Here is a 26,988-nt window from a genome sequence, read left to right as displayed (position 1 = left end):
TCTTGTATTGTCCACCCCTATAGTCGGACTAAATACTGGTCTGGGCGTCCCGCTTCGCTCTTCACCCGGATCACCGCTGTCATCAACATGAGGGGGCTGTGTGTGTGTGGGTGTGGGTGTATGTTGATACGTTCTGTTTCTGTGCTGACCTGAGTTTCTCAGTTGTGTTGTCACGACCTTGACGCAACCGTCTCCTTTTGTTTTCACCACTGCCAATATATTCTTGTCGTAATACGCCACTTCCGTCCTTCTGACACGTCCTCGTCTCTGGAATTGGCGATCCCGTGGCCACATCAACATTCATTCTTTTCCCTCGATATCTTCTCGAATTTACGTTTGGTAACCGATTCAACCATGAGTTCCGGTGGAATCAAGCCTGGCGCACCGTCCAAGCCAGGCCAAGGAAGCTTCCCCGTCGGTGCGCCAAGCAGCCAGGCGATACTTCTGGAGAAGCTGAATAGACGGTCAACGCCTGATTCGGAAGCCTTGGCAAGTTCAGATGACGAACCGGACGCTCACCGTCAGGAAAACCCACCGCCGTCCACGCAACCCCCGAGACCCGTGCGCCGAGCGTCTTGGCTGAATGACACATCCCAACAGCCAGTGCCCCGTCAGAGAAAGGGATCTTTTGCGAGCAGCTCGATGTCGCCGACAGCTTCTCATCCGAGCACTCCTGCTGCAGAGCCGGGGGTTGCAGCTTGGGGGTCTCACTCGGCCTCAGCTGCCGTCCTCAGTCGGGCCCATTCGGGTGGCGGCTCATTCCCCTGGGGAACTGCCATCTGGAATACCGAGAGAAAGGAGCCGCCCTCACGCTTGACCGAGGTCCTACCTTCACCGACCTCGGCCGTACCCCCTGGAGGCTCCGGCGGCTCGTTCTTTTCCGCCGAGGGCGGGCTGACACAGACGTCACCAGCCCCAAGAGAGCCTCCTAATTCACAGATCCCGTTCGCGATTCCACTATACCCGACACCAAAGACTTACCGCTCACAGTCCTACTCGGTAGGCCAACTCGAACCGGAAACCGCCGCCACATCGATGACTTCGTCTGCGGTTATGGGCGCCCGCGGTCGGCCCGTCCCTCACCCTGGCCTCCAGCATCGCCCATCTCGGCCTAGTATGCTGAGTGAGATGTCAAATGATGGTATGATGCTGGGAAAAGTCAACGAGGATGAAGATGATGACAGCACGGGTTCTATCCAAGGAAGCCAGCATCAGGAACAGGCTAAGACTATCGAGATGCTCACGCGGGAGAACATGATGCTGCGCCAGCAGCAGTACAACGCACGACTTCGGCCTCGGGCCTCTACAGCCTCGGCTTTTGGGTTGGGTAGTGGTTACCTGCAGGAGGCAGTTCCTGAAGAATCGGATTTTGCAATCGACGAGCACGACGAAGCAAATGATGGGTCCGACTTGGCAGCCAGAAGGAGTCTTGCGCGCCGAATGAGCGAATACGGTGTCGGCCCGTTCAAGACGCCGTACATGGTGGAAAACAGGAAGCTAGAGAACGTGAAGAAAGCACATTGGCAAAGTTCGCTGGGATTTGGCGGACTTGGGGATATCCCTCAAAGCAGACGGCACTCGTTCGCTGACGTGCCAACGCGGCAAGCGTCGATCAGCTCCATCGGCGAAGCCGTTCAGGCGCATGAGCCGGCCGCTCAGGAGGCTACTCATCCGCAGGATTACCCGACCGCATATCACGATAACTCGAATTATGGGATGACCAACCAAGGTGAGAATGCGCGGAAGGGTTACTTAATAACCACTCTAACTTTGCTGCTAGTTGCACCTTATTTCACTGGCGGTGCCGGCCTTGCCGGCCACCAGCAGGCCCTCGCACAGGCGGCATATGCCAACCACTATCCGGGCCCTTACGCTGGGATTCCTACCACTTATTCTAACCGACCTACCTCACCGCACCGGAACATGTATGGCATGTCGCAGCCCCGCCACAACCAATCTCTTCACATAGTCCTTTTCAAATGCGCCAGGGCCGATGTCTTCTACATTCAGGAAGGTACCGGCCTGACCGTCAAGCCTGGGGACCTAGTGATCGTAGAGGCCGATCGCGGTACCGATCTTGGCACCGTTGCGCGGGACAATGTGGATTGGCAGACAGCCAAGGAGCTCAAGGAACACTATGCCGAGGAGCAATACAGGTGGCTCATGATGTATTCCCAGAACGCGGCCGCAGCACAGGAGGGTTCCGGTGCTGGCCTTATGGCAGCCGCCAACGGGCTTCAAGGCAGTGCCGTCGGCGGTATGGGACCCCCGAGCCAGCATCACATGCAGGAGCCGAACGCGGGTGAGCTGAAGCCGAAACTGATCAAGCGCCTGGCGCAAAGCCATGAGATTCATGCCTTGCGGGACAAGGAGGGAAATGAAGCCAAGGCGAAGCGGGTTTGCCAGCAAAAGGTCAAGGAGCACGGCCTCAACATGGAGATCCTGGACGCCGAATTCCAGATGTGAGTCGCCCGAATGCCGTCTACCGAGGACTAGCGCGGTGTGAGCTTATACTGATTTTCCATCGCAACAGGGATTGGAAGAAGCTGACCTTCTACTATTTTGCCGACACGTATATCAATTTCAACTCGCTCGTCACTGACCTCTTCAAGATCTACAAGACACGGATCTGGATGTCAGCGATCAACCCTGCTTCGTTTGCAAGCCCTACCCTAGGGCTCCAGGCCCCGAGCGGCGTCGGCCCTGGGGCGGTGGTTAACCGCGGATCCGCAGCGCGGCGCCAGGAGGCGCAACAGGACTCGCAGTCCAACTACTCCGGATCCAGCCAAGCAGGCCGCGGGGCTCAATCTACTTTCCAGGCGGGCTCAACCTATCCGGGACTCAGCTACCCCTACAACCCGTACGGCGCATTTGGCAGTGCCGCCCGGGCAGGAGGCATGCCGTACACACCGGGGACGGTGCAAGGACTGGACTCGTTTGCAGGCGGCTTCCAACAGGGAGGCGACTACGCGGGCCGAGGACGCTTCCCAAGCCCGCAGTCTCCGGCGATTACACAGCACGACCAGGCTGTCCCGGCTCTTGGAGCGCAGCCCGATCTGTTCGCATCATTCCAGGGCCTGTCGCTGAATTCCCGCTAGGATCTGGATGATAGCGCCCGGGCTAAACGTCAATGATCCTATTCTCTTCTTGCATGTTGATTTTCACGCGTACGAGACTCGCTCATTTGGACGACCAGCGATACAAAAAAGAAAGACTACGGGCACGAAAGACTTATGGACGGTCAATCCTTCGGTTACGAGGCTACGGGACATGTCAAGATGACCTTTCTAGTTCGCACGAAGGCGGCCATCTTCCTTTGGGGCGTTGGCCGGCATCTTGCTTGGGGGGTTGGATAGAAGGACCCGGGGTTTTGTGGCTTTCTGGCCCTGACGATGTCAGATCGTGTCCTAGGACAGGACCCTCTGCAATTCTCTTTTCTTCTCTTGGGTCCTACAGGCATTTGTTTCGTCGGAATTAATACTCCCAAGACTTTGGGGTGGGCGAAGACGGATACATTCCTTTTTTTTTTTTTTCCTTGTTACTTTTCTGCTTCTCTATCTGGGCAATGACTTGCCCTTTCTACGTTGACGAACATGAAGACCTTGCCATAGACAGAGACACACAGCGACAGAAGGGGCTTGGCACGAGCATTCTGTAATTTTGAGCTACAAAAAGCGACACTTGGGCTTGGTTAGGGATGGGATACCTGTAAACAGCATTACAACGAAGACTACTTGGGTTCCTTTTTTTTTTTTTTTTTTTTTTCTTTCTTCTTCTTTCCGTTGTTCTTTTTCTTATTATTTTACTTTTCTTGGCGAGTTTATGTTTTGTTAAATGGCTTCTGGCTTTAGGTGGGTTTCAACAAGGCTGGTTAGATTGGACTCCTGGAATTCGAGTATTTGTTTTGGGCTGATGACCATCGCTCTCCCACCCAACCTCCGGAAAGTGAAAACCACTCGCAGATCTAACACACAGTCATGTAAGCAAAGAACGAACATGTTACATGACTGAACTGCATTAAGTAGCTTAGCCTGTTATGACTCGTGGCTTTTGTTGTCGTGTTTCTTCTGGAAAGGAAGGTACGAAGGATAGGAGAAGTCACAGAAGATTGCAGAATTCTGCAGACCGGGGGGAGCAGCTCGATTCCATAACTGCGTGGTTGACCCCAGAGAATCCGCTGTGCAGCCGCAGCATCAAGATCTTGGCTGTATCGCCGGCACAATCTCCATTGACTCTTTGTCTTGTACTCTGTCCGACGCCCACTTCGTTCCTTTCTTGACCTGCACCACGACCCATTCCCGCAACGACAATTGTTCTCGGTCACGTCATGCCACCCAAGCGGAAAAGTCAAGGTGCTGCATCACCCTATCCTCTCCCTGCGACCCGGACTCGCTCCACTCGAGCAACGAAGGCGCCCGTTGGCGCAGATGGCAATGACCACTACAGCGAGGTTCTCCCTTCCAAGCCAGTCAAAAGAGCCCGCAAACCGCCATTCCCGGCGAGTAGACCCGATGAAGACCACGATGACGAATTCGGAGACTCTGGACGGTAGGCGCCGGCCAACAACCACCCCCTGCCTATCTTGGAAGCCATTACCCCAGCACTAATCCCAACCTTTAAACCCTAGGAGCGGAGCCCCAAAACCAGCAACCATCGAGCAGCACCTGATGGACCAGAGCAGAAAGTCCAAAGATTTCATCCAGTCCTTCAAAGAGCAAGTTACCAAAGGCCGGGACAGAGCCCACGAAACCCTGTCCAAGTCCAAGCAAGACCTGTAGGCAATCCCTACCTCTCTTCTTCCTTCCGTCCTATGCATCCATCTACATCCACATCCCCATTTAACGTTATCGACTAACTAACTTAACCCTCCCGGCCCCCCACTCAGCCTCCTCTCAGCCCCGTGTTCCCCATCCCCCTCCTCCTCTCAAAAGAACAATGACCTCCCGGACGATCTCTACGCCACCCTAGCGAGCGCCGCGCAGACCCTCACCACGGACGACAATCCCTTGTTTGCGCAGACCCAGCAGCTCCTGCGCCTCAGCCGGGCGATTTTGCAATGCCACGGCAGAGTGGAACGGGATGTGCGTGAATGCGTCGCCGCGGCTGGGCTGGGCTCGCCCCGGGCGCTGTGGGAGCGGGACGCGGAGGGGATGAGGAGACTGCTTGTGTGTGGGAGGGAGGTTGGGGAGAAGGCCATCGAGGGGTGGATTAGCCCCGCTGGGGCAGGGGAACAGCAGGGGGAGTGGGGAGCTGATAGCGATGGCAATGGTGATGGTGATGGTGATGGTAAGGAGGAGGTAGATGGCTTGGCGAAGGAGTTGTTTGATAGGAGGGAGAGGACAGCGGAAGAGAGTTGGGGGGTCATGGCCAAGAGGCAGATGGTTGCGTTGACGGGGGTCGTGAGGGCTCTGGATCCTGCTAGTGGCTCCGGGAGCGAGTGAGAAAACGTGGGAAGGGGTTAGTGAAAGGGGCTAACTAGGTTGTTTGCTGGATTAAAGGGGGTTATTGCTGGTTTAAGGGTGTTGAGATGGGAGATGGAAATGGGATTGGCTTTGAAGGGAGGATAGTGAGGGTGATTCATTGCTTGGGAATATGTAAATGGTTTGCCATAACTTGCTTCTGAGGAGTCGAAATACAAAGGGATACGAGTCTCCTGTATGATACCATCTTAGTCCCTTTGAACATATCGAGGTGGGTCTCTGGCGCCAGTGGGGTGCCGCCAAGACTTGCAGCCAGAGTTGAAGCAGTGGAGCTCGGACCAGTAGCACTAGTCCCAATCAGGGCTAGCGGCTCAGCACACGGATTAGGGCTTTCGCTTTTCCACAACTGCAAAGTCCGCCAATTTTGTTTCCCGACTCCTGATCACGAACTCGGCGAATTCCTTCGACCCTTACTAACTACAGGAATTCGAGGTTGGTGCGTACGTTCCGCTCGTCACAATCGCATTGTCTGCATTTCACCTCTCCAAACCATCTCAGTTTTCCTTTGCCCGATTCTGTTGGCAGACGAGGAGCTGACTTGCGAGATTGCACAGGCAAAATGGGTGCCCTTAAGTACCTCGAGGAGCTTTCGAAGAAGAAGCAGAGCGATGCCGTTCGCTTCCTTCTGCGGGTTCGCTGCTGGGAGGTTAGTTAATCGCACCCTCGACGACTTGTGGACGGCGGCTTGCGCGGTTCTGTCGACGCAATATTTTTCTTCCCTTCCCCTGGGCTGGGAATTGCTCGTCCTCGGAACCTCGGCTCGCCCCGTTCTTGCTATACACTCGTTGAACATTTGCTGAGAGTGCATCAATATAGCTCCGCCAGTTGAACGTCATCCACCGCGCCTCGAGGCCCAGCCGCCCCGACAAGGCCCGCCGCCTCGGCTACAAGGCCAAGCAGGGCTATGTCATCTACCGCGTGCGTGTCCGCCGTGGTGGCCGCAAGCGGCCTGCTCCCAAGGGCGCCACCTATGGTGAGGAGCCCCCGTCTTCGTTCGATTGAGGCGCAAGCGACTTGTCGAGCACGCAGCTGACCGGTTTTCGTCTTTCAGGCAAGCCCACCAACCATGGTGTGAACCAGCTCAAGTACCAGCGCTCGCTCAAGGCCACCGCCGAGGAGCGTGTCGGCCGCCGCTGTGCCAACCTGCGCGTCCTGAACTCGTACTGGATCAACGAGGACTCGACCTACAAGTACTACGAGGTCATCCTCGTCGACCCCCAGCACAAGGCGATCCGCCGCGACCCCCGCATCAACTGGATCGTCAACCCCGTCCACAAGCACCGCGAGGCCCGCGGCCTCACGGCCACCGGCAAGAAGTCGCGCGGTCTCAACAAGGGCCACCGCTACAACAAGACGCGCGCTGGCCGGAGAAAGACCTGGAAGCGCCACAACACCCTGTCTCTCTGGAGATACCGGTAAACGGCCACACGTGGACCATAATGGGCATGGCGACGGCGGTGTTTCGGCTCTGGTTCTTCTGTTTCGTGCAGTGGAGTGGCATATCGGACAGGCTAGCTCGCTCGGGGTTTACGGCGAAGTCGTGCACCATGCTGACATTCGGGAGCACTGGGACAGGGAATTCGACTTAGCTGAGCAAAAAAAGGAATGGACAGGCGCCCTACGGGGTGCCTATGATATCTACCCGCGACGTACTTTTTTTTTATGAATTGCATTGTGATTCCCGGCTTTGGAGTTTGGGGTTGAACTGTCTTGTTCCTGCATCTCGCTACCTTCTGTGCCTTTGCTTGTTCTCTTGCCGTGTGTATCTCTGTGATCGGGAGACCAGGCATGCCCATTTTTCCATGCTTACGCTTCTCACGCCGCCAACGTAGATGTGACCAATCCGTCCCAGCGGTTCCGCTTTGCAGCTGTAGAGTTTCCATTAGGCATCTTAGCAGCTGCCAGTCGACCATGAGCAGGGTTAATCCACCACCACTCTCTCCGCCTAACCACGGTTGCTAGTATGGATGACAGTTGGAACAGCTAGCATGTACCTGGATTGGATTAGCAATGCTCCTCGATGTCTAGGTCACCTGCTGCCTAGCCAGGAACATGTACTTGGCATCATTATCCTACTCTGCGGGGCCTGGGGTCGGTGGTGATGATGTTCCCGCCGTGGTGCATGCGTACCTCTCCCGGCCAGCTCGCTTGAGCTCTGTCCCCTCGACGCTCCTCGCCTCCCGGACTTACCTGTTTCGTTGGCAACTGTATTACTTAGGTCCGTACGGGTATGCCGCGATTGAGCCAGGCACGGCCAATTCCCTACTCCGATTGGCGCTGTCGTTCTCTCGGGATACCCATCTCGATAGACTGGTCCACGCATCCGAAGTAGGCGGATAACAATGACTGCCAGTCGGTTGCCGGTAACGCCATGGCATGTCCTGCTTTCCGAAAGTTTGTAATTGGTTTGCTGTGCCGGGAGGAGCTGTTGTTCGAGTCGTAATAGTCATCGCACACGTCGACAATGCCGATGCCCTGCAAGCACAACAATAACAAAATATGAAAATGGTGACGGATCTACTAAGTCCTACTTCCAAATGTAGGAGCGAGGGTCATTGAGGCTCGCCCCTGTAATACAGCTGCTTCCTTAGCAATATTCTGTGGGGTGTAACATACGGGCACGGCCTCGCAGCCTCTTTCCGGTCGCTGTCGCCTGACCGTATTCTAGTGCATATTTCCATGTTCCAATCTGGATTCTACAGAACACAGAAAGACGGTGCCAAACGGTGCGGGAAATAAGGCTACTCCAATACCGTTCTCTTGACCATACCGTGTCGGCATCAGAGTATCTACGTCACATTACCGGCACCCAAGATACATCAAAACACATCACCGCATTCTTTAATCGGCACAAGAAGATTATAAAAATGATTTTGGGTGTCAGCTTCTAAATACAGGCAAACCAGGCTCGGCAACGCCAGAGCATACCAGCCAACTAAAGCTAGAACCGCGGGGACGATGGTGAAGCATTAAGGGTGAGGAGTGATGACGGCCTCTTCACCATCCCGTTTCCAGCGGTCGAGGTCGTGGCCGTGCGGCGCTCGATGGCTGGGCGGAAATAGAACTCCCCGGATACCAAGTATCAGGAGGGCGAGAAGTTGGGAAAAGGGCGAGGAGCAAAAAAGACAGCGACGAAAGGGAAGGAAAAGGGAAAATTGTGACAAATTCCAGTGCACTGCAGATTGATGTCCGCAGCGAGGCAGCATGGATGGATGGTGTAGAAATGAAGGGCTCGGGGAAGAATGTGAGGGGAAATAAAAGGGGTCCTGTTGCTGATGAGCAAGAAAAGGTGCTGTGGTGACCAATCGCGTGCCCAATTCCCCCCGATACACCTGCGAACCAGAGCCCAGATGACATCCGGGTGCCGGCCTTCGCTAAGCAAGTCCTCGAACAGGGATCAGGATCCAGCCGTCCATGTGCAATACGGCGCTCAACTGCTGGGAGGAACAGTCGATATGGATACTATGAAGAGGGAAGAAGAAATCGTCCTGGTTGCCAGCCACCGGGAAATGAAGATCCATGCATGGCCACGACAGGGTGCGGGGCCCTGGATACAGCCTCATCGGCCCCCATCTTAATGCTTCCCGCACCTGCTTGCCAACGATTTTGCTAATGTCCGTCGAGATGATTTTTTCCCATGCAGTTGGCGGAAAGATGGTTCCAGGATGATACGACTGAGATTGGCGTCGAAGGAGAGCGAGATATCCGAGAGGATCGAATTCTGAAGTGCAAAAAGCCGAGAACCGGAAAGCGAAAGCCCAAATGACAAAGGAGAAGAAGACCAGGGGATAGATCGATGAAGGATTACGCCCAGAACGCTCTATGCCGTCGCGACCGATTCGTACCTATCGAGCGGATAGTGTACAACAAAGCAAGGACTCCTCGAGACAGGGCCGTCATAAGTCTCGAGGGGGCTGCTTAAGCTCGAAGGTTGTTTTCGTCGTCGCCCAGTGATACCGTGCCGCATCATGAGAAAACTCGATATGCCGTGAGAGTCGTCGCTATTGGTAACAGTGCAAAATGGAAAGATTCGTGACGGTCATAGCATGTGATGATGCCTTCGTGACTGACTAGTGTAGCAGGGGATAAAGAAGACGGAACGGACACGGCGAACCAAGCCCGGGTCTCAGATCGCCGTGCGACGCTATTGTGTCGCGAAGTGAATGGCTTAGAGCCACTGAGTCTCGCCGTTCTCGGCCGCAGTGCCCATGGGGAACTGAGGGGGGAATTGCTGGGCACGTGGTGGCTGCGGGGGAGCCTGAGCTTGCGGGGGGGGGACAGCAACCATACCGCTGCTCGGGAAAGCGGCCACCGCACCACGAGCGCCATTCACACCCGTTCCGTTGACGCCGTTGGCGTAGGCTCCGGCTGCAAGAATCGAAGTGTTGTTTGACATGGCGCGGTTGTGGCTGGAGCGCATAGCGACCTGGCCGCCGGACTGGTCAGAAGGCGTTACCTGCCCGTTGCTGTTTGGGCCAGTACGCGTGTCGTAGGTCTGGATCTTGGCCTGGATACGGCGGCCGTAGGGCGTTGCGCGGATGCTCGGGAGGCACGGACGGATCGTCTCGACGAGGCGGTGCTTCATGAGTGGCGTCGCATAGTCGAGGGCAGTCTGGACGACGTAGTTGGCGAACGAGTCGCGGAGCAGGCGCTCGATCTCACCGGCCGTCAAGAGCTCCGAGACAATCATGTCCCGGGATTGCTCCGAAGCGCAGCGCAGGCACTTCTCAACAACATTGGAGCTGAACTTGTGCTTGGAGAGCGCAATGATGCGGCCCTGAAACTGGCGCACGAGCGGCTCGGTGAAGCTCTCCTCATTGAGATCGATGATATACTGGACGACGTAGTTACCGAACGGGTCTTGCACGAGGGTGACGGCATGTGCAGTGATGCACTCAATGAGCCACACCTTCTGAGCGCCGTCGGCGTGGTCGATGCAGCGCTGGAGAACGCAGCAGCCGTGACGATGGGTGCCCACTTCGACGCAATTCTTGCCAACGGCGTCAAAGATGAAAGTCGCATCCGCCGCGCTCAGCTTGTTCAGGCACTTCTGAATGACATGGTTGCCGTTGAGATCCTGGATAAGCTCGACAACCTGATGGCGAAGAGCCTCGATGATGAGGTTGACCTGAACCGGCGTGGTCACATGCTCGATCATCTTCTGGAGGGCTCGAGTACCATGCTGGTTCAGTGCAATGCGCACTATGTCCGCCGACGCGTTCTGGATCAGGACGGTGCGCTCGTCGTCGCTGCAGTACTCCAGCAGCTTCTGGCAGAGGTAGTTTCCGAAAGGATCAGTCATCAGCTCCACCACGTGCTGGTTGGTCTCGAGCCAGATCATGTGCACTTGATCAGGAATGCGATTCTCGAGCTGCTTCTGTAGGTAACGACAGCCGTGCTGGTCCTTGCACAGGGTGTAGATGGTTCCGCCGACCTGCTCGAGGGGCAGATTGTTGAAGCGAGCCATGGCTTTCGGAACTCGTTAGCATTCCAAGGCAACACGACTGTATGAGCGCAGGCGGCTCTGGCTTACCTTCGCTGTCCATCTGGCGGCGGCTCTGGATCACACGAGCCTGGCTGTCTTGAGCCTGGCGAGGAGCGGGCGTCGGGTTATAGAGAGGCCCATAGCCGGTGAAGTTCTGCTGCGGGTACATGGCTGAGGGGTTGCCGTTGGAGACAGACATGTTCTGCATGAGCATGGGAAGAGCGTTGTAGCCAGCAGGAGCACCATTCATGGGGTTGTAGCCGGCGGCCGGCGGGTAGAACGGATACGGCATGGCCGGAGTCTGCGCAGTCAGGGCCGGCGCAGAGGTGGAGGAAGACTGCGGCTGAGCAGTGGCAGGACCGAAGGGCGGAGCGCTGGCCTGCAAGGTCGATGAGATGGACGGATAGCCGGCAGGCTCGCGAGCACTGGCCAAGGACGCATCGGTCGAAAGCTCGCGGCTGTGGCGGTTCGGCACGGCACCCGCGGGGATGCGACCAAGGCTAGCGTTGTGGTTGTGGAAATGCTGCTGAGCATGATTGTTGGCGTTGGCACCCAAGCCCGACGTGCCGTTGGGCTTGACGGTCGGCACGTCGTTGGCAGAGTAGGACTGCTGGAGCTTAGGAGGGGAAGCCAATATATGAGTCGTGGGCGGCGAAACAATTGATGATGCCGGTGCGTCCGACGCAGCTGTCGTGGTCTCCGGGAAGAACTTCATGCCGTCGATAGAGTGGCGGACGTTTGAAGGGCGACTGCCAATGGTGCTGGCCTCCGAGGGCGAACCGACAGAGGCCCCTCCGTTGAGCTGCGTCGAACCGATGGTAGACATGCTCTGCTGCTGACGATGTTTGTTAACGCTATTCCAGCCGTCTGCAGATGGATTCGCGGGTCAAAAAGCCAGGAGAGGAACAAGATCGAGTGCAGAAGAAAATGGAGCGGTTTTTGAGGGGTCGTCAACAGGCCAATATGAGAAAGATTTGGGTGACGCTGTCATGAACTTTTTCCCCCGTTTCCTTGTTCTTTCTCCTTTTCCGGGGGCTGAAACGAGAAGAGCACAATTGCCTGCAATACTGGGAGAACAATAGTTACAGTTGCAATTGCAATTGAAATGATGAGTGATGAAGGTGAACGAGATAAGGGAGATGAGTAAAAAAGGGTTCCCAGCCTTCTGCGCACTCATGGGGTCGCCTTCAGGTCAAGAAGTGCTTTGAGCAATGCGCGCATACCCCGGCAAAGGAACCCCTCTGAACGTGTAGAATCGCAAGTTTCCAAAGCTCGCAGATGAGGAAAATGTCGACGAGCTGCGAACGCGGCTTTAAACAGCCCGCTTGGCAGCAAGTAAACATAACCATCAGGGAAGAAAGGAAAGTGCAAACTTACCATGCTCGAATATGCCTGCTGCCGAAATAACGATGGGAAGGCGTCGTTGTTGCCAACCTGAGCGGTCGGAGTGGTTCTGGTCTCTCCGGCGCTCGAATCCTCGTCTCCGAACAGGAAGCCGGTCGTGTTGTTGCTGTCCTCGAGTCCGATATCACTCAAGTAGGTCCGAGATCGAGTTACTGGCATAGAATATCGGTTGAGTCTGGAAAGATGGCTTGTTAGTGGCCGAGTCTGGGTCGGAACTGCCGAGTCGCAATGAAAATATTACTGCCGCGTGGAAGGTCTCGACGATGAAGTCGGAAGAGGCTCGCCGTTGACGATGCAGGTGCCCACGCGATCAAAAGTGATGGGCAATGGAAGCTCGCGATGGGTTGGCTTTTGGGGAATAGAAAGGGAAGAGTGCGGTGAGGGAAATGGCCGCAGGTTGGGGATGTAAGCGTGAAGAACAAAAGATGAAGAGCCACTGGCTTCGACGAATTTATCTTCGAAGAAAGGTAAAGGAAAGGGAAGAAGTTGAGGCGGGAGGGATTTTGCCCTATTCAAAAGAAGGAAGGAACCACGAAGCCGTCGGCGTGGCTATTGTCGAGTCCTCCCTCGAAGGGTTCCTGAATAGAGAGTGGATAAGGGAGAGGAGGAAGAAGGAAAGGGCGTTTGATATGAATGGGGTGGAATTTGCGCCCCTATTGTGCCCGCGAAGCCAATTCAGAATGACTCGGGACGGAACGAGAACACAGCGCCCCAACAACCAGGAGGCAAACGAATGGGATCGGGAAAGCATCGAGGTGGATGAGGATGAGCCACCCTGAAGTGCGGGAAACCCAACCAACTTAGTTACTCAGGGCTTGTGCCCGAGCGACTTCGGGTGCAACACCAACAATCACGAGAATGCATCACTTACGCGTTGGTTGAGCGATGACTTGTGGGGTCCTGGCGAACTGCCTCCTCCTTCTCGTCCTCGTCACTGTTCCTTCGTGAGCCGGGCACCGAGCGCGAAGGGAGCTGGTCATCAAATGCGAACCGAGACGGGAGAGTCCCAGAGAGGGGAGAGGTAAGGAGCGAGCCGGAGCGTGCGGGACGATTGAAGATGCCTGGTGGGGAGGCGAGGCTCGATGTCGAATAACGGTTCGGCCGGGAAAATATCGAAGGGAAGCCGGAGGTCTCGCGATATTCCGGCGGCGTTGTGGGCTCGGACTGGTGTCCGCCGTATCTAGCATTTATATCCTCTTGCATCTGTTGAAGTTCCCTCTCTTCCTGTCGCTGCTGGGCGTCTAGTTTATGGATCTCGGCCTCGAAGCGCCGCTTGTGCTCTCGAAGCCGCTCGTAGTCCAGCCTCTTCTTCTCGAGCTGTCATTTAGACGGCCAGAGGAGGCCCATGAAGTCAGCCGTTGCGTACTTGGAAAAGTCGATTCCAACAGCAGAGCCCGCGGCAGCCCGATTGGCTCGAGGCAAGCTCAGAGTTAGGTTTACGTCCTGACGACGGTCTCCACACTCTATCGCCGGCGACTGGATACCAGGCTTGGGCGCTGCCGCAGCATTGGGGGAAAAACACGCACCAGTTGAACTTTATGCAGAGTCTGCCATGACCGGTGTTAGCCTAACGTCGCCAAATCTCGGGGCGGACGCCCTAGCGGCAGTAGCCCTCCGAGCCTCGCGAACGTACCGTAGTAGAAGCAAAGTCTTGCGGCTCAGGAGCTCGAGGGATGGTGGTGATGGATGACAATGTTGGTACACGACCGGAGTCGGTGGTAAACCGGCGCGGCAGTAGGGGCCCGTTCCGAGGAGGCGACACAAACGCCGCGCTCACTTGGGCTTCACCCCGAGGGCTCTGTTGGTTTCGGAAGAAGTCGTCCATCTCGCCCGCCTTCTGTTACTAACAACACACGGGATTCTCATACACGGGCGGGAGCGAATTGGGCGATGGCGTCTTCCTCTATCAAGTCTGTTGGGGGAAGCTATGGTCAGCGATCTAGCGCCGGCTGCGGAGTTGGGAGGTTCGAATTGCTTGTTTCGCGCTCTGCTAAAATGTGCCGAGGCAGGGGGTTATCCGCGGGTCTGATGGGATAATGCATTGATAGTAGCGTGAGCGCAAAAAGGCTGGTGAGCGTTGGGCTGCCCATCCTTGTCGCCGCTCGTCGCTTGTCGATGCCGCCGCCACCGATCCGATCCTGTTTTCCTCTCGGCAAGCGGCGCCAGCCCGCCCGCCCCCTCAGGCTGTCGCGTACGAACTCGAGCTCGGTAGGCTGCAATGCGCGGCAAGGCAGACGGCAAAGGAGACGGGTATCCACTGACCTCTTGAAAAAAACAACAACAACAAAATCTGTTGGCACACGTTGCGCCCTGGAAACCAGGAGCCGCAGCAAAAAGGGCGAAAGCAATACACGAAAAGAGCGTGGGTGAAGAAGCGAGCGGAAACCGCCCTCTTTTGGGTGGAGGTGCGGTTTATGGACAGCAGCCCAGCGAAACCCCTGGCAGGGCGGAGACGACGTCGCCGGCCAGTCAAGGCTCGGCCAGGGCCAAGCTCGTGTGCGCTAAAACATCCCCACCTTTGCGATTGGGCTGCTGTGGGGCTCCTCCCACCCCCCCTTGCTGCAACTGCGGGCTGCTTGGAAGGGGGCACTACGCTAAAAGACCTGGGATCCCGCACTAGAAAACAACCCGAGCCTGGGCCTTGCGACGCCTCCAGCGGCTCACTGACAAAATGAACCCGAAGCCGAGAAAGAGGGGGAACTGCGCGGCAGAGACATGAGATCGAGACATGGCGCACCGCGGATAGGGCGCGCTTTTAAGGGCGGCTTGCTTTGTTGCTGCCCGAAACTACAGGCTCTCAATTTTTTTCGGCGCTGCCCAGATATCGAATCGTTTTAGTCGTCGTTTTGTGTGAGCCCTTCCCCGTCCAAGCAAAGCTACCCTGCCCAGGGCTGGGAGTAAACCTCTGGATTGGGATGTCGATGCAGGCCCAACACGCTAGAGAGGTAGTGAGCAGGAGCTTCCGTTTCCCTACATGCATGAGACGCGGGAGGCGACAACTTGGCCTCCCGATTATTATACGCTTCTGTGCAAAACTCTTATTTCTCCCGGCAATCCTTGTCGAGAGGGCAAAGAACTCCCACCCCCGGGCCCAATCTAGCCCTACAGGTCTTGCCTTGTAAGGGAGAAATAAACGTCTTCGATGGAAGCAGGTGACTTGGGAAGAGCGGTGTACATGCGTCAGTGGAAGGACGGGACGACGGTAGGACGGTAGGAACACTGGTGCTGCGACTATGACGCAGACACGACCCCCACCGCTTCGCCGCTCAACAGCTTAGATGATGAACTCAGGATATGTCTTCCCCAGGTTCGGTCCCGGCCCATGCGCGTGCAGCGGGCCCTGCTTCTTCGGATGTGGGTTTTGGGTTGGGTTGTAACTGGCTGCCTTCCTCGTCGTTTCGGCGGACAGCGGGGGGTTGCACAGTACGGGGGGCGGCTGGAGCTTCCATCGAACGAGATGAGGGGCAAGATTCGCTTGTCCCGCTCAGCGCCATCCCACCACTTACATTTATCAAATGCCGTGACTTGTTCAGAGCTTATGAAATAATCGTCTCATGTCAGAGGCGGCTCGACGAACAGTGGCAATGTCTAACCAGGAGATCGTAGAAAGTGATTCGCGTTGCAGCACGCTTTGCCAAGCGAGCACCGGCAAGCCAGTGCGAAATAGGAGCTGCATCTGGTTTGGTCGAGATGCTTATTACATAGGGGTTGGACACAAGAAGGTCCGATTCGGCCGTTCAAGTCTTTCTTACAGTGTCCTCTGCATCCCACAGACGGCATTGTTGCTCCGGCAAGGTGAGCCGCTCACCGCAAAGACAGGAATCGACGCACAGGCGGCTGGCGATATGCGTGGGACGCCGTCTGCATCTGGACCTTCTAAAGTCGGCACCTAGCCCCAGGGGATCCAAGAACGGTGGGATGCGATAGCGAAGGGGCTTGAAATGGCATTTAACCGGGTTGCCATTCACGGCGAGACGGCGTCGACGGGACCTGGTCATCAAACACGGCCACACCACCACTTCCGGATGGGTTTGTGTGTGCCCCGGTTCCGTGTTCCTTTGGTGGCTCCGGAAACGAGTCATGGTCGCAACGACGCCTTCTTAAGCCCATTGCTCAATAAATATTTCCAGGACAGCTAGAGAGTCTGGAGAAGGCTGTTCTACTCATCATCTCACTTCCCCGCGAAAAGGGGGCCGTACCCCTCTTTGCATCGTTGCAACAGGGCTCCCTTCCGGTGGAGTTTCTTACCCACATGGCGACATTCTCCATCAGCCCAACCAACCCCTTTCTCGACGCTTGCATATGAAATGGCATTCTTCATGTCGACAGCTTTCCAAAGTTGGCAGCCCCATGGAAGGATGGCTAGCGCGCTAAGCTCTTGATTGCCTTTCTTTCTACCGCAGACGATCCTGCCAATGCCAGCTCTCTGCTGCCCCCGCAGGGCGGCAACTTGTCCGACGAGTGTATGGAGGGCATCACAGAGCACCCCGTCGATCTCGGTGCGACCCTGAACTTCGGCTCAGGGACGCTTGGTTCCGCGGCTATTCGACAAAGCTTTACGGAATCCACATGTTCGAACGTGAGTCGACCACTTCAACACGAGGGCTGGAACAAATTTATTCCGAGTCTTGAAGTGATTGGAATGGAATTCATTGAGCTGGTGGCGATTTGTTGGTGAGGATGTCGGTCTTGCACCCCGATCACCGTGGTATTGCCTCTTTCCTCGACCTTACAAGCTCTGGTGTCTAGAGGCTCTATCCGTCCCTGAGCCTCAACCCCACATTGAGCTGCAGCTGCAGCTGTCTTAAAAGTCGGTGAGCCCGCCTCACAGTTGTAACCCATCATCAGTATTCCTGCGCAAGAGGCTGACCAGGGAACGAGCAAACGAAAGAGTTTCGAGGCAGAACCAATGTCTCGAGAGCGAGACACTCGGTGGCTGGCGATCTCTATATGTTTCGCTCTGTGGAGTTTCGCTAGTGAATGAGAACCCTTGTCTTACAGACATGCACACAACTCCGCGTGCGGCTTAGCGCCGGGCCGCTTTGAAACAAGAGGCAATGACGAGATCGACTAGTCTTCCGGAACGTGTGTGCGATCTGAGGGGGTTCAACGTGATGAGCAGATGGTCAATTCAAAGGTTGGGGGCGGAACCACCGGCACTCATGGGCAGTGGGTTCAGCGCTCTCCTCCTTCAGGAACCTGAAAGAGGTGATATTCGTTGCCAACTCATCACTGCACCGGATATGCAACGCCTTGGCCGCGGTCCAGGTAAATCACAGGAAGGGGAAGCTGCGGCGCGGCATGGTCATCTCATATCACTTGCAGTATGCATGCTGTAGCGCAAGGTCCAGCGCTTAGATTCCGGTCACGTTCATTTCCCGGGTGACTCAAAACTTTGTCAAGTTGAAGTACGCCGGCGAGTTGTGAGACACCAGAGGTACCTTCGGCCCGAGACATCATAAGAGTCAAGTTGGGATTTCACTTGACGTACACCCTGAATCCGCAAAGCGGGGTGTGTGCATGTTCATGTTCTGCTTAGCTTAACTCTCACTGATTCCATGTACCTATCTTAGCCATGGAATGTTCAAATAACTAAGGTACTCTCAACCATTCTCGATCTGCGCCCTGCTGGGGGACCAGCATAAAACTGTTACTAGACTTCGTGTAAACAAAGTTTGCAGGGTTTGGCGGGGGCGACAATAACGCAGGCTCTCTCTAAAACCTTGTTCGGCTGTCTTGTGCAGACCGACCCTGTCCTGCCCCTCGTCGTCCCCCACCTTATCGCTCCTTATCGGCAACCAAACCGCGGGGCAAAAAAATAATCAATCGCCGACTCTCGTCCACCACTCGTGCACCCCGGTCGCGGCTCAACAGCACGGCAGGCCAACATGGGTGCAATGGGCGCAATCGACGACGGCTTCGAGGCTCTGCTGGAGCCCTTCTACAACGGCAAGAAGCTCACGGACCCGATATCCACAAAGGAAGATAAATACCAGTTGTTGCCGGCCTTCCTCAAGGTCAAAGGTGGGCTTGCACCAGAATCATTGCGACAGCCCATGGACCCTTTCGAGATGCCCTGCTGCTAACCACTCCTTTCGTCTTACAATCCAGGTCTCGTGAAGCAGCACATCGATTCCTACAACTTCTTTATCGAGCAAGAGATCAAGGATATCGTCAGGACCAATCGCTCCATCCGTAGCGACCAGGAAAAGGACTTCTGGCTCGAGTTTACCGACATCCGTGTCGGGACGCCCACGCGCAACGACCAAGATGGCGACTACAAGTCGGTCCACGATGTCACTCCCAACGAGTGTCGCCTCCGCGACATGACATATGCCGCCCCAGTAGTCGTCGACATAACCTACGCGCGCGATAGAACAAAGATTGTGCGGAAGAACATACAGCTCTGCCGGATACCGGTGATGCTCAAGAGCGCGAAGTGCTGCCTCAGTGGCGCCAACAACGCGCAGATGGAGATCATGAACGAATGCCCCCTTGATCCCGGCGGCTACTTTATCATTAACGGCACCGAGAAGGTCATCCTCATCCAGGAGCAGCTCAGTAAGAACCGCGTTATTGTTGAGGCGGACGAGAAGGGCGGCGTGTCGGCCTCGGTCACGAGTTCGACCCACGAGCGCAAATCCAAGACCTATGTCATTCTGAAGAAGGATCGCATCGTCCTCAACCACAATGTCCTCGTCGAGCCCATCCCGATTGTCATCGTCCTCAAGGCCCTCGGCGGCCTGTCCGACTACGAGATTATGGAGCTCGTGGCTGGCGGAGATGCCCGGTACCAGGACGACTTCCTCATCAATTTTGACGAGGCGACAAGAGCTGGCGTGTATACCCAGCAGCAAGCGCTCGAGTATGTTGGCGTGAGGGTTAAGATGGGGGGTCCGAAGAAGGGGCGGTCCGTAGCCGCCCCCCGGCGGAGCCCAGTCGAGGAAGGATTGGACGCTCTTGCCAACCTCATCATCGCTCACGTCACTATCGAGGACCTGGACTTCTACCCGAAGGCCATCTACATCGCCATGATGGTCCGGCGTGTCCTGATGGCGTCGCACAACCCGAAGCTCGTCGATGACCGGGACTTTGTCGGCAACAAGAGACTGGAATTGGCGGGCCAGCTGCTCTCTCTGCTGTTTGAGGACTTGTTCAAGATGTTCGTTGCCAGTCTGAAGGGGAACATGGAATACTTCTTCAAGAAGCCGAACCGTACCTCGGCCTACGACCCCGTCGGCCCCATCAGCAGCCAAGGTCAATACATCACACAAGGCCTGAACCGGGCCATCCAGAGCGGGAACTGGAGCGTGAAGCGCTTCAACATGAACAGGGCTGGAGTCACACACGTCCTGAGCCGTCTTAGCTACATTTCGGCTCTCGGTATGATGACGCGGATTAGCAGTCAGTTCGAGAAGACGAGAAAAGTTAGCGGGCCCCGAGCTCTCCAGCCGTCACAATGGGGCATGCTCTGTCCATCTGACACGCCAGAAGGCGAAGCCTGTGGCTTGGTGAAGAACTTGGCACTCATGACCCACATCACCACCAACGCTGAGGAGGAACCGGTGAAGGACTGCATCTTCGGTCTCGTCCGCGGCGTCCAGCCGATCCTCAAGCAGACGGGGACCGAGCTGCACAGCGATGGGGCTTACATCATCCACTTGAACGGTACGCCCTTTGCCGTGACGCGGAACCCGAAGCAGTTTGCGTTACGGTTCAAGACGATGCGTCGTCGCGGTCACATCTCCCCTTTCGTTGGCATTCATCTCAACGACCACTTCTCAGCGGTGCACATCGCCACCGACGAAGGGCGCATCTGCCGGCCTTATATCATAGTCAAGGACGGAAAGTCAAAGCTCAAGGCAGAGCACCTGAGACTGTTGCAGCTTGGCAAGGCAACGTTCGACGACTTCCTGAAACAGGGCGTCATAGAATACCTCGACGTCAATGAGGAGAACGATGCATTGATCGCAATTGGAGAGGCGGACATCAATCGGTCGACAACCCACATGGAGATTGAACCATTCACGATTCTCGGTGCAGTGGCGGGCCTCATTCCGTTCCCTCACCACAACCAGTCCCCCCGTAACACATACCAGTGCGCAATGGGCAAACAAGCAATCGGAGCCATTGCGTACAACCAGTTCAACCGCATCGATACCCTGCTTTACACACTCGTCTACCCCCAGCGGCCCATGGTCATCACCAAGACGATCCAACTGATTCACTACGATAAGCTCCCGGCCGGACAGAACGCAACGGTCGTTGTCATGTCCTTCTCGGGCTACGATATCGAAGACGCGCTCGTGCTGAACAAGGCGTCGTGCGACAGGGGCTTCGGGAGGTGCCAGGTGTTCCGGAAGTACACGGCCGAACTCCAGAAATACCCGAACGGGCGGAAGGACCGGCTGGGAGGCGTCCAGAAAGACGCCGACGGTCGTCCCATAGCCAAACACGCGTGCCTGGACAAGGACGGGCTTGCCGTCGTGGGCTACCGGGTCCAGGCCGGGGAGACCATGATTATGAAGGAGACGCCTCTCGACCAGACTTCGACCGGCATCGGGAGCGACCGCGGATCCGACGACTTCCGTCCGGCGGCAATCAACTACCGCATCCCCGATCCAGCCTACATTGACAAGGTCATGATCTCGCGGACCGAGAAGAACCACGACATCGTCAAGGTCCAGACGAGACAGACGCGCCGGCCGGAGTTGGGCGACAAGTTCTCGTCGCGTCACGGGCAGAAGGGCGTCGTCGGCATCATTGTGGACCAAGAAGACCTGCCCTTTTCGGATTCGGGCGTGGTGCCGGACATCATCATGAACCCTCACGGTTTCCCGTCGCGCATGACCGTCGGCAAGCTGTTCGAATGCCTGACGGGCAAGGCCGCAGTCGTGGCCGGGCGGCGCGACTACGGCTTTGGCGACGCGTTCCGCTCGCACCCGGTCGAGGAGATGGGGAAGGTCCTCATCGACCACGGCTTCTCGTGGGAGGGCAAGGACTACTTCACGTCGGGCATCTCGGGCGAGTCGCACAAGGTGTACCTCTTCAACGGGCCCATCTACTACCAGCGGCTGAAGCACATGGTGCAGGACAAGATGCACTCGCGGTCGAGGGGCCCGCGGGCCATCCTCACGCGGCAGCCGACCGAGGGTCGCTCGCGCGACGGCGGCCTGCGCCTCGGCGAAATGGAGCGCGACTGCCTGATTGCCTATGGCGCGTCCCAGCTGCTGCTGGAGCGGCTGATGATCAGCTCCGACGGGACCCAAGTGGACATTTGCGAGCGGTGCGGGCTCATGGGATACAAGGGGTTCTGCCAGACGTGCCAGACGCAGAGCGCCGTCACGCAGATGACGATGCCGTACGCGGCGAAGCTGCTGGTGCAGGAGCTGATCAGCATGAACGTTGGAGTGCGCATGGAACTGGAGGATAAGTTTCCACATCCTAGGTAATTTGGTGTGTGTGTATTTGGTTGAGGAGAGAGGGGGTTGTGTATTCTGGACTTTTGCATGGAGAGGGCATTTGAAGGAGCAGGTGTTGGGAGTTGGGGTTTAGGTATATATTGTGCAGCAAGGCGTCCGCAGACAAAATGGATTAGACAATAACGGTAGTTGGCATTATGGTAGAGCCGTAATCATTAGAGTCTATCGTTGGTTGTGCCTGGTGATGGGTATATTGTGTGTTGTCGAGTTGCTTGAGCCCGCCAATATTTCAACACATGCCGTTCACCACCATTCATACCTGCAGTTAGCCCTCCCTCTCTGAACTGTCTCAGCCCGCCAGCCTCTCATCTACTCAACTTTTAAGGCTGTATGTATATCTTCAGCATGCTATGCAATACTCGCAACACCTCTGGACCATATTACCAATACCACACGCCGCGCCATAAACCAACTGTATACGCAATATCATAAGGCCAAAAAAAAAAAAAAAAAAAAAAAAAAAAAAATTGAGTCCATTAGTCCTCACCCCTACCTTTCCCAACTCCATCATCGCCATCATCATCCGCGCCAGCATCCTCGCCTACGGCCCTCAGGCCCCCCATCCACACTTCAAACTCCACCGCCCCGTCCAGCCCGGGCCCGGATTCCCCCGTGTGCGGCGCAAATACCACCTTCAGCCAGCGCCTCCACCCGCCCCCACCCATCCCTCCTGGCCCCGCCGCTCCCGCGGTGGTCCTGTTCCGACGGTAGGCAGCAGCGGGCTGCCGGAAGAGCGCGATGCGTGCCGCGATCTGCGTGGACCAGACCAGGCCCAGGGAGGGGGTTTTGAGGGGGTGCGGGGGCGCGCGGTGCTGGTGCGCGACGGCGTCGCCCCAGCCCGAGAAGAAGTTTTGTTGGTGGTCTAGGAGGAGGGCTGGGTAGCCGTCGTGGAACCGAGCGGAGGACGAGGAGAGAAGGGGGTTTGGTGGTGGTGGGGGTGGGGGTGCTGGGGGTGCTGCGGCGCTTGAGGGGATGGGCAGCGAGGATGTCGGCGGCTCTGGGGCTACGATCGCGAGCGGACGGCTGCGGGTTGCGAGGGGGCTTTCCTGCGTCGGGCGCGGAGGAGGCTGGTGGTGGTGGTGGTGGTGGTTGTGGAGGGACGAGGCGGGGGTTCTGGACGCCGCGCCGGCGGCCGAGCCACCACTGCTGCTGCTGCTGCTGCTGAAGCGGTCCGCTACTTGGTTGGCGACCACTACGACTAGGTTGTGCCGCTGCGCCAGGTCGCGGAGGTGCATCCCCAGACGGACCAGCTCGGCGGTGCGCGCGCCCATGTTGGAGCCCGAGGAGGCGGACGCAGAGCGCTCAAACTCGGCTCGGTAGTTGGCTGCTACCGAGTCGAGGACTAGCAGGCCTATCCGGCGGCGCTCAATCTCGACGGGGACCTGAAAGGAGAGGATGTGGTCTTGGCTTTCGAGGTCGGGGGTGACGGTGCTGATGATGTTGTCGAGGGAAGGCCGGTCTGAGGCCGGGAGGCGCTGGAAGAGAGGGTTGGCGGAGAGCATCTGCGAGAGGCGCCGGGTTGAGAGGGGCGCTTCGGTGCTGATGTATAGTGCTGGGCGGCCTAGGCCGTAAGGTGGCGGCAACTGGACCGACAGGAGGAGGGTGAGGAGGAATTGGGTCTTGCCGGCGCCGGACTCGCCCGTGATTTCAGTCACATAGCCGGCGGGAATGCCGCCGCCTAGGGCGCGGTCCACGGCCGGGTCGAGCGTGCTGATGGTTTGCCATTGTGCAGAAAGAGAGGCAGCTGTGTTTTTCAGTCTGCTGCCGCCGGAAGCCGGCTCCGCATCTGCTTCCCCCGGTCCCTTCCGGATGACATGGCCCTGGTCACCTAACGCCGGGCCGGGTGCGGGCCCCGGCTGCGGTGCTCCGAGAACCGGACCCGTCACACCAAGATCGGCATGCAGTGCATCTAGGACGGCGCCGCACAAGCGCTTGACATCTAGCAGTGGGAGGTGGGTGCGCTTCCCGATGTCGGCGGCGTCAAGCGTCAAGAGGTCGCTCGTGGACAGCCCGTGCTTCTCCAGCACCGGAATCAGTCTTGCAAACTGCGCGACGGGAAAGTGCGGGAGCACGCGCAAGAGATCGGTCATGGAGACGCGGCGGTCGCGGTTGGATTTATTTTCCCGATGTCGGTTGCGTGCAGATCCTCAGAGTTGATCTTCCGACCGAAGTCCTCGGCGCCGAATGTGGGACTCTTCACGGATCAGGCGCCGGTGACTGCCCGTTGGTGTGCCGATCTTCCGTTGCAACCGGTCGCAGGGTACCCTTCCAAGACGGACCTATCGTTTGTCCGCCGCGGGAGAAACGACGGTCAGCCTTGGCAGGGGTTCGTGCCTTTTTTTTCCTGTGGGGAAATTAAATCGAAGGATCACTGCAGGGATCCCGGCAGAGTTGGGTGCCCATGGGCGGTGCGGAAGACGCGAGAGAGCGGCAGCAACCTCATGTTTGGCTGCACAACAGAGGCACAACCCCAACACTTCCGGTCCGTCATTTCCACTTACACTGCTCCGCCCCTGCACTTCTGTTATGCCGCGCGCAGGGTTTCTCGGGTCAGCGCAGCGCTTCGCTTCGCACAAGATCGACTGCGGGCCTTGGTTCCTGACCCCGTCCTCGTCCATGACTACGCGCGCCAGGCCCGAACAGGTACTGACTACACCCTCGATGCCTGCACCTACTGTGTCAGGACCCCTGTCCTGTCGACCCGTCTGCCTGGCCGTATTTAGCAACCTACGCGCGGGATGCCCATGGAATGTTTCCTATTACTCTCGGGGCCTCCCGCTCTTGGTCCTCTCCCTTGGGGAGGTTTCTAGTTTATTTTCTGCTTTGTGAGATCTGTTGTGTAATGTACGCTCGTTAATCTCGATAATCTTCACCAACAACCGCGGTTTCGGCATATCTTCCGGCTGCTGGTGATCATGGGCCTCTGTGTGTTCGTTAGGGTTGTCCTCTTCGGCGCCTCTGTCCGGGCCCTCGCCTTTCCCGGCCCAAGCCCGACGGACGACATCTATGCTATCCAAGAAGATGGCTGGACGCCGATGCCGACGGCGCCTCCTGACGTTCACGAGGTCTTGCGACGCCAAAACAACCTGGGGGCGACATACATCATGGCCCCAGACAACACCTGCGGGTTCGTGAGCGGGAGATCAAGTGCGTGAGGCCTCATACCAGAGAAATAGCGCGTAGTACTAACAACAGTGTAAAGGTGCGGCATATACCTGTGTTGGGTCTAAGTTGCGATGTGCCTTCATCCCATCCTCCCGCAAGGTTCCCGGCGCGGCCGGCTGCTGTGATGGCACAGATTGCGCATTCCGGGTATCCTGCATCGACAGTGCAGACATGAAGAAGTCCTGTGACAAGGATTGCCAGGCGGACAGCCTCACGCTGAAATGGTAAGCTTCTAGGAGATCCCGGCCAGCTCCTTATGAAAGATACTAACGTCCGCAACAGTACGGGTTCAGCAAAGTTTTGCAACACCGTAGCCTTTCCGCTGGGAGTTACCGACTACTACTGCGCTACGCGCAGGATCGCGAGGGTCCAGAGCGCCCAGACGACTTACCGCGGTCAGAAAAGCAGGACTATGGTTTCGACTGTCATCAAGCCCACCGCCTCATCTTCGACCAGGTCGAGTACTTCTCGCAGGTCTACCAAGGCATCATCCTCGCTTACATCGACCACGTCTTCGTCTGACACCGTTTCTCCCGACACGGCGTCCTCCACCACGGCCACGTCTACCACAAGCGACTCTGCTCGTGCCAACGCCGCGACTTCCTCCTCAACGGATCTCGTAGCCGCTCCAGCGCCGGCGCCGGCAACCCCCGCGGGTGCCATCGTAGGAGGCGTATTAGGGGGCGTGGCACTCCTCACGCTGATCATTTTTGGCGCCGTCTTCCTCCGCCAGCGGCAGCAGAGGCATCTCCAAGCACTCCAAGCCGATGCTCCAAGCGGGCAGAATCAACATCCCATGTCCGAGCCACCTTTCCAACCTCAACCCCCGGCGGCTCACTTCGCCCAGTCTTCCCCCTATTCTTCACAAACCCCGCCATCGCCGGCTCAATCTCATCAGTTTGCCGCCCAAACCTACGGCGCAGCCGCAGCCGCAGCCGTCGCCAGTTCCGCAGCAGGCAAAACTAGTAGTTCTTTCGGCGGCCCACTAACCAGCAACTATGCGGACTATCACCCATCCCCAATGTCAACCCCCTCCCCGCAGCCAATCCCACCGGTCTACCACACCTACCAACAACAACAACAGCAACAGCAACATCAATATCAACAACAATCGCAAGACCAGCCCTGGATAGTAACTCCCCCCGACCGAGCCGACACATCCACCCCGCAATCCGTACGCAATGCGAGTCCCGTCACGCCGGCCTCGGCACTCAGCTCGCAGCCCGCCGACCACCCAAGCAACAGCGGCGGCAATGGAGCAGGGGTGGTGCCGCTGATTCTCCAACCGGGGATGGGTTCCTGGCAGCAGCGGTACCGGACGGAATCCCTGTCGTCGACGTCGTCGCCATCCATCGTGAACGGGCGGCCCATCATCCCCTACTCGCCGGCCGTGCGGGAACAGCAGCAAGCACAGAAGCAGATGGCAGGGGAAGGAGTGCAAGCGGCCAAGCAGAACCCCCCTCAAGAGCTTGAAGGCGGTAGTCCGACGATGACGACAGCGACAACGACGACGACAACAACAAAAAAGATGCAGGGCGAGCCGGCTGAGTTGCCTTGATTATTCTCCTCGTCGATGGTGAAAGTACATATTGTACTTGGACTGCGTCTGCGCATCTTTCCTTACCCTTTTTTTTTCTCTTTCTTTCTTGTCTATATATTATACCCGATTTTAGTTAGACCCGCATGGTCTCCTTTGTATTAGCCATTTCTGGCACAAAAGTTTTTCTTGGAGCGAAATGGGAGGTCGGGGCACGGCCTCGAGTGTATAGCATAGCGTAGAGCGGAGGACAGAGTCGATTACAGCATCGCACTGCTACATACCGAATCATTCTTGTATATACTTAAGCTACTTAGATATCAACTACCGAGTAGAAACTCAGTAATGGATCGACATTTGATCGGTTGACCTGCAACGAGCCGATTTATCTCAAAACTGTCGACTTTCAGAACTACATAAAAATGAACAGTCGAG

At 56.9% G+C, this 26,988-nt stretch overlaps 7 protein-coding genes across 7 annotated transcripts; 5 read left to right on the top strand and 2 right to left on the bottom strand.

Moving 5' to 3' along the window:
* Positions 1-354: 354 nt before the first annotated feature.
* On the top strand, positions 355-3,098 carry MFIFM68171_03437 (PSP1 C-terminal domain-containing protein; the record flags this gene model as incomplete). The annotated part of the gene is made up of 3 exons (XM_071058858.1): positions 355-1,729; positions 1,781-2,462; positions 2,534-3,098. 3 exons carry the CDS (start codon positions 355-357, stop codon positions 3,096-3,098), a joined length of 2,622 nt encoding a protein of 873 aa, XP_070914959.1.
* Positions 3,099-4,327: 1,229 nt separating this feature from the next.
* MFIFM68171_03436 (Ribosome assembly protein 3) lies at positions 4,328-5,441 on the top strand (the record flags this gene model as incomplete). Its single annotated transcript, XM_071058857.1, has 3 exons — positions 4,328-4,548; positions 4,628-4,774; positions 4,886-5,441. The coding sequence occupies 3 exons, from the start codon at positions 4,328-4,330 to the stop codon at positions 5,439-5,441; spliced, it is 924 nt and encodes a 307-aa protein (XP_070914958.1).
* Positions 5,442-6,039: 598 nt separating this feature from the next.
* Positions 6,040-6,899, top strand: rpl15 (60S ribosomal protein eL15; the record flags this gene model as incomplete). The annotated part of the gene is made up of 3 exons (XM_071058856.1): positions 6,040-6,126; positions 6,297-6,453; positions 6,532-6,899. 3 exons carry the CDS (start codon positions 6,040-6,042, stop codon positions 6,897-6,899), a joined length of 612 nt encoding a protein of 203 aa, XP_070914957.1.
* Positions 6,900-9,648: 2,749 nt separating this feature from the next.
* MFIFM68171_03434 (Pumilio domain-containing protein) lies at positions 9,649-14,194 on the bottom strand (the record flags this gene model as incomplete). Its single annotated transcript, XM_071058855.1, has 6 exons — positions 9,649-10,949; positions 11,014-11,832; positions 12,189-12,544; positions 13,241-13,686; positions 13,896-13,916; positions 14,003-14,194. The coding sequence occupies 6 exons, from the start codon at positions 14,192-14,194 to the stop codon at positions 9,649-9,651; spliced, it is 3,135 nt and encodes a 1,044-aa protein (XP_070914956.1).
* A 4,063-nt stretch (positions 14,195-18,257) lies between these two features.
* Positions 18,258-21,821, top strand: rpc2 (DNA-directed RNA polymerase III complex subunit Rpc2; the record flags this gene model as incomplete). Its single annotated transcript, XM_071058854.1, has 2 exons — positions 18,258-18,393; positions 18,481-21,821. 2 exons carry the CDS (start codon positions 18,258-18,260, stop codon positions 21,819-21,821), a joined length of 3,477 nt encoding a protein of 1,158 aa, XP_070914955.1.
* Positions 21,822-22,327: 506 nt separating this feature from the next.
* Positions 22,328-23,941, bottom strand: rhp57 (DNA repair protein rhp57; the record flags this gene model as incomplete). The annotated part of the gene is made up of 1 exon (XM_071058853.1): positions 22,328-23,941. The coding sequence occupies one exon, from the start codon at positions 23,939-23,941 to the stop codon at positions 22,328-22,330; it is 1,614 nt and encodes a 537-aa protein (XP_070914954.1).
* An 825-nt stretch (positions 23,942-24,766) lies between these two features.
* On the top strand, positions 24,767-26,574 carry MFIFM68171_03431 (uncharacterized protein; the record flags this gene model as incomplete). Its single annotated transcript, XM_071058852.1, has 3 exons — positions 24,767-24,998; positions 25,054-25,240; positions 25,299-26,574. 3 exons carry the CDS (start codon positions 24,767-24,769, stop codon positions 26,572-26,574), a joined length of 1,695 nt encoding a protein of 564 aa, XP_070914953.1.
* Between the last annotated feature and the right edge of the window lie 414 nt (positions 26,575-26,988).

Source organism: Madurella fahalii (assembly GCF_045866475.1).
Source record: "Madurella fahalii IFM 68171 DNA, scaffold_2, whole genome shotgun sequence".
NCBI classification, from domain to species: Eukaryota; Fungi; Ascomycota; class Sordariomycetes; order Sordariales; genus Madurella; species Madurella fahalii.
This window is presented reverse-complemented; position numbering and strand designations above follow the sequence as displayed.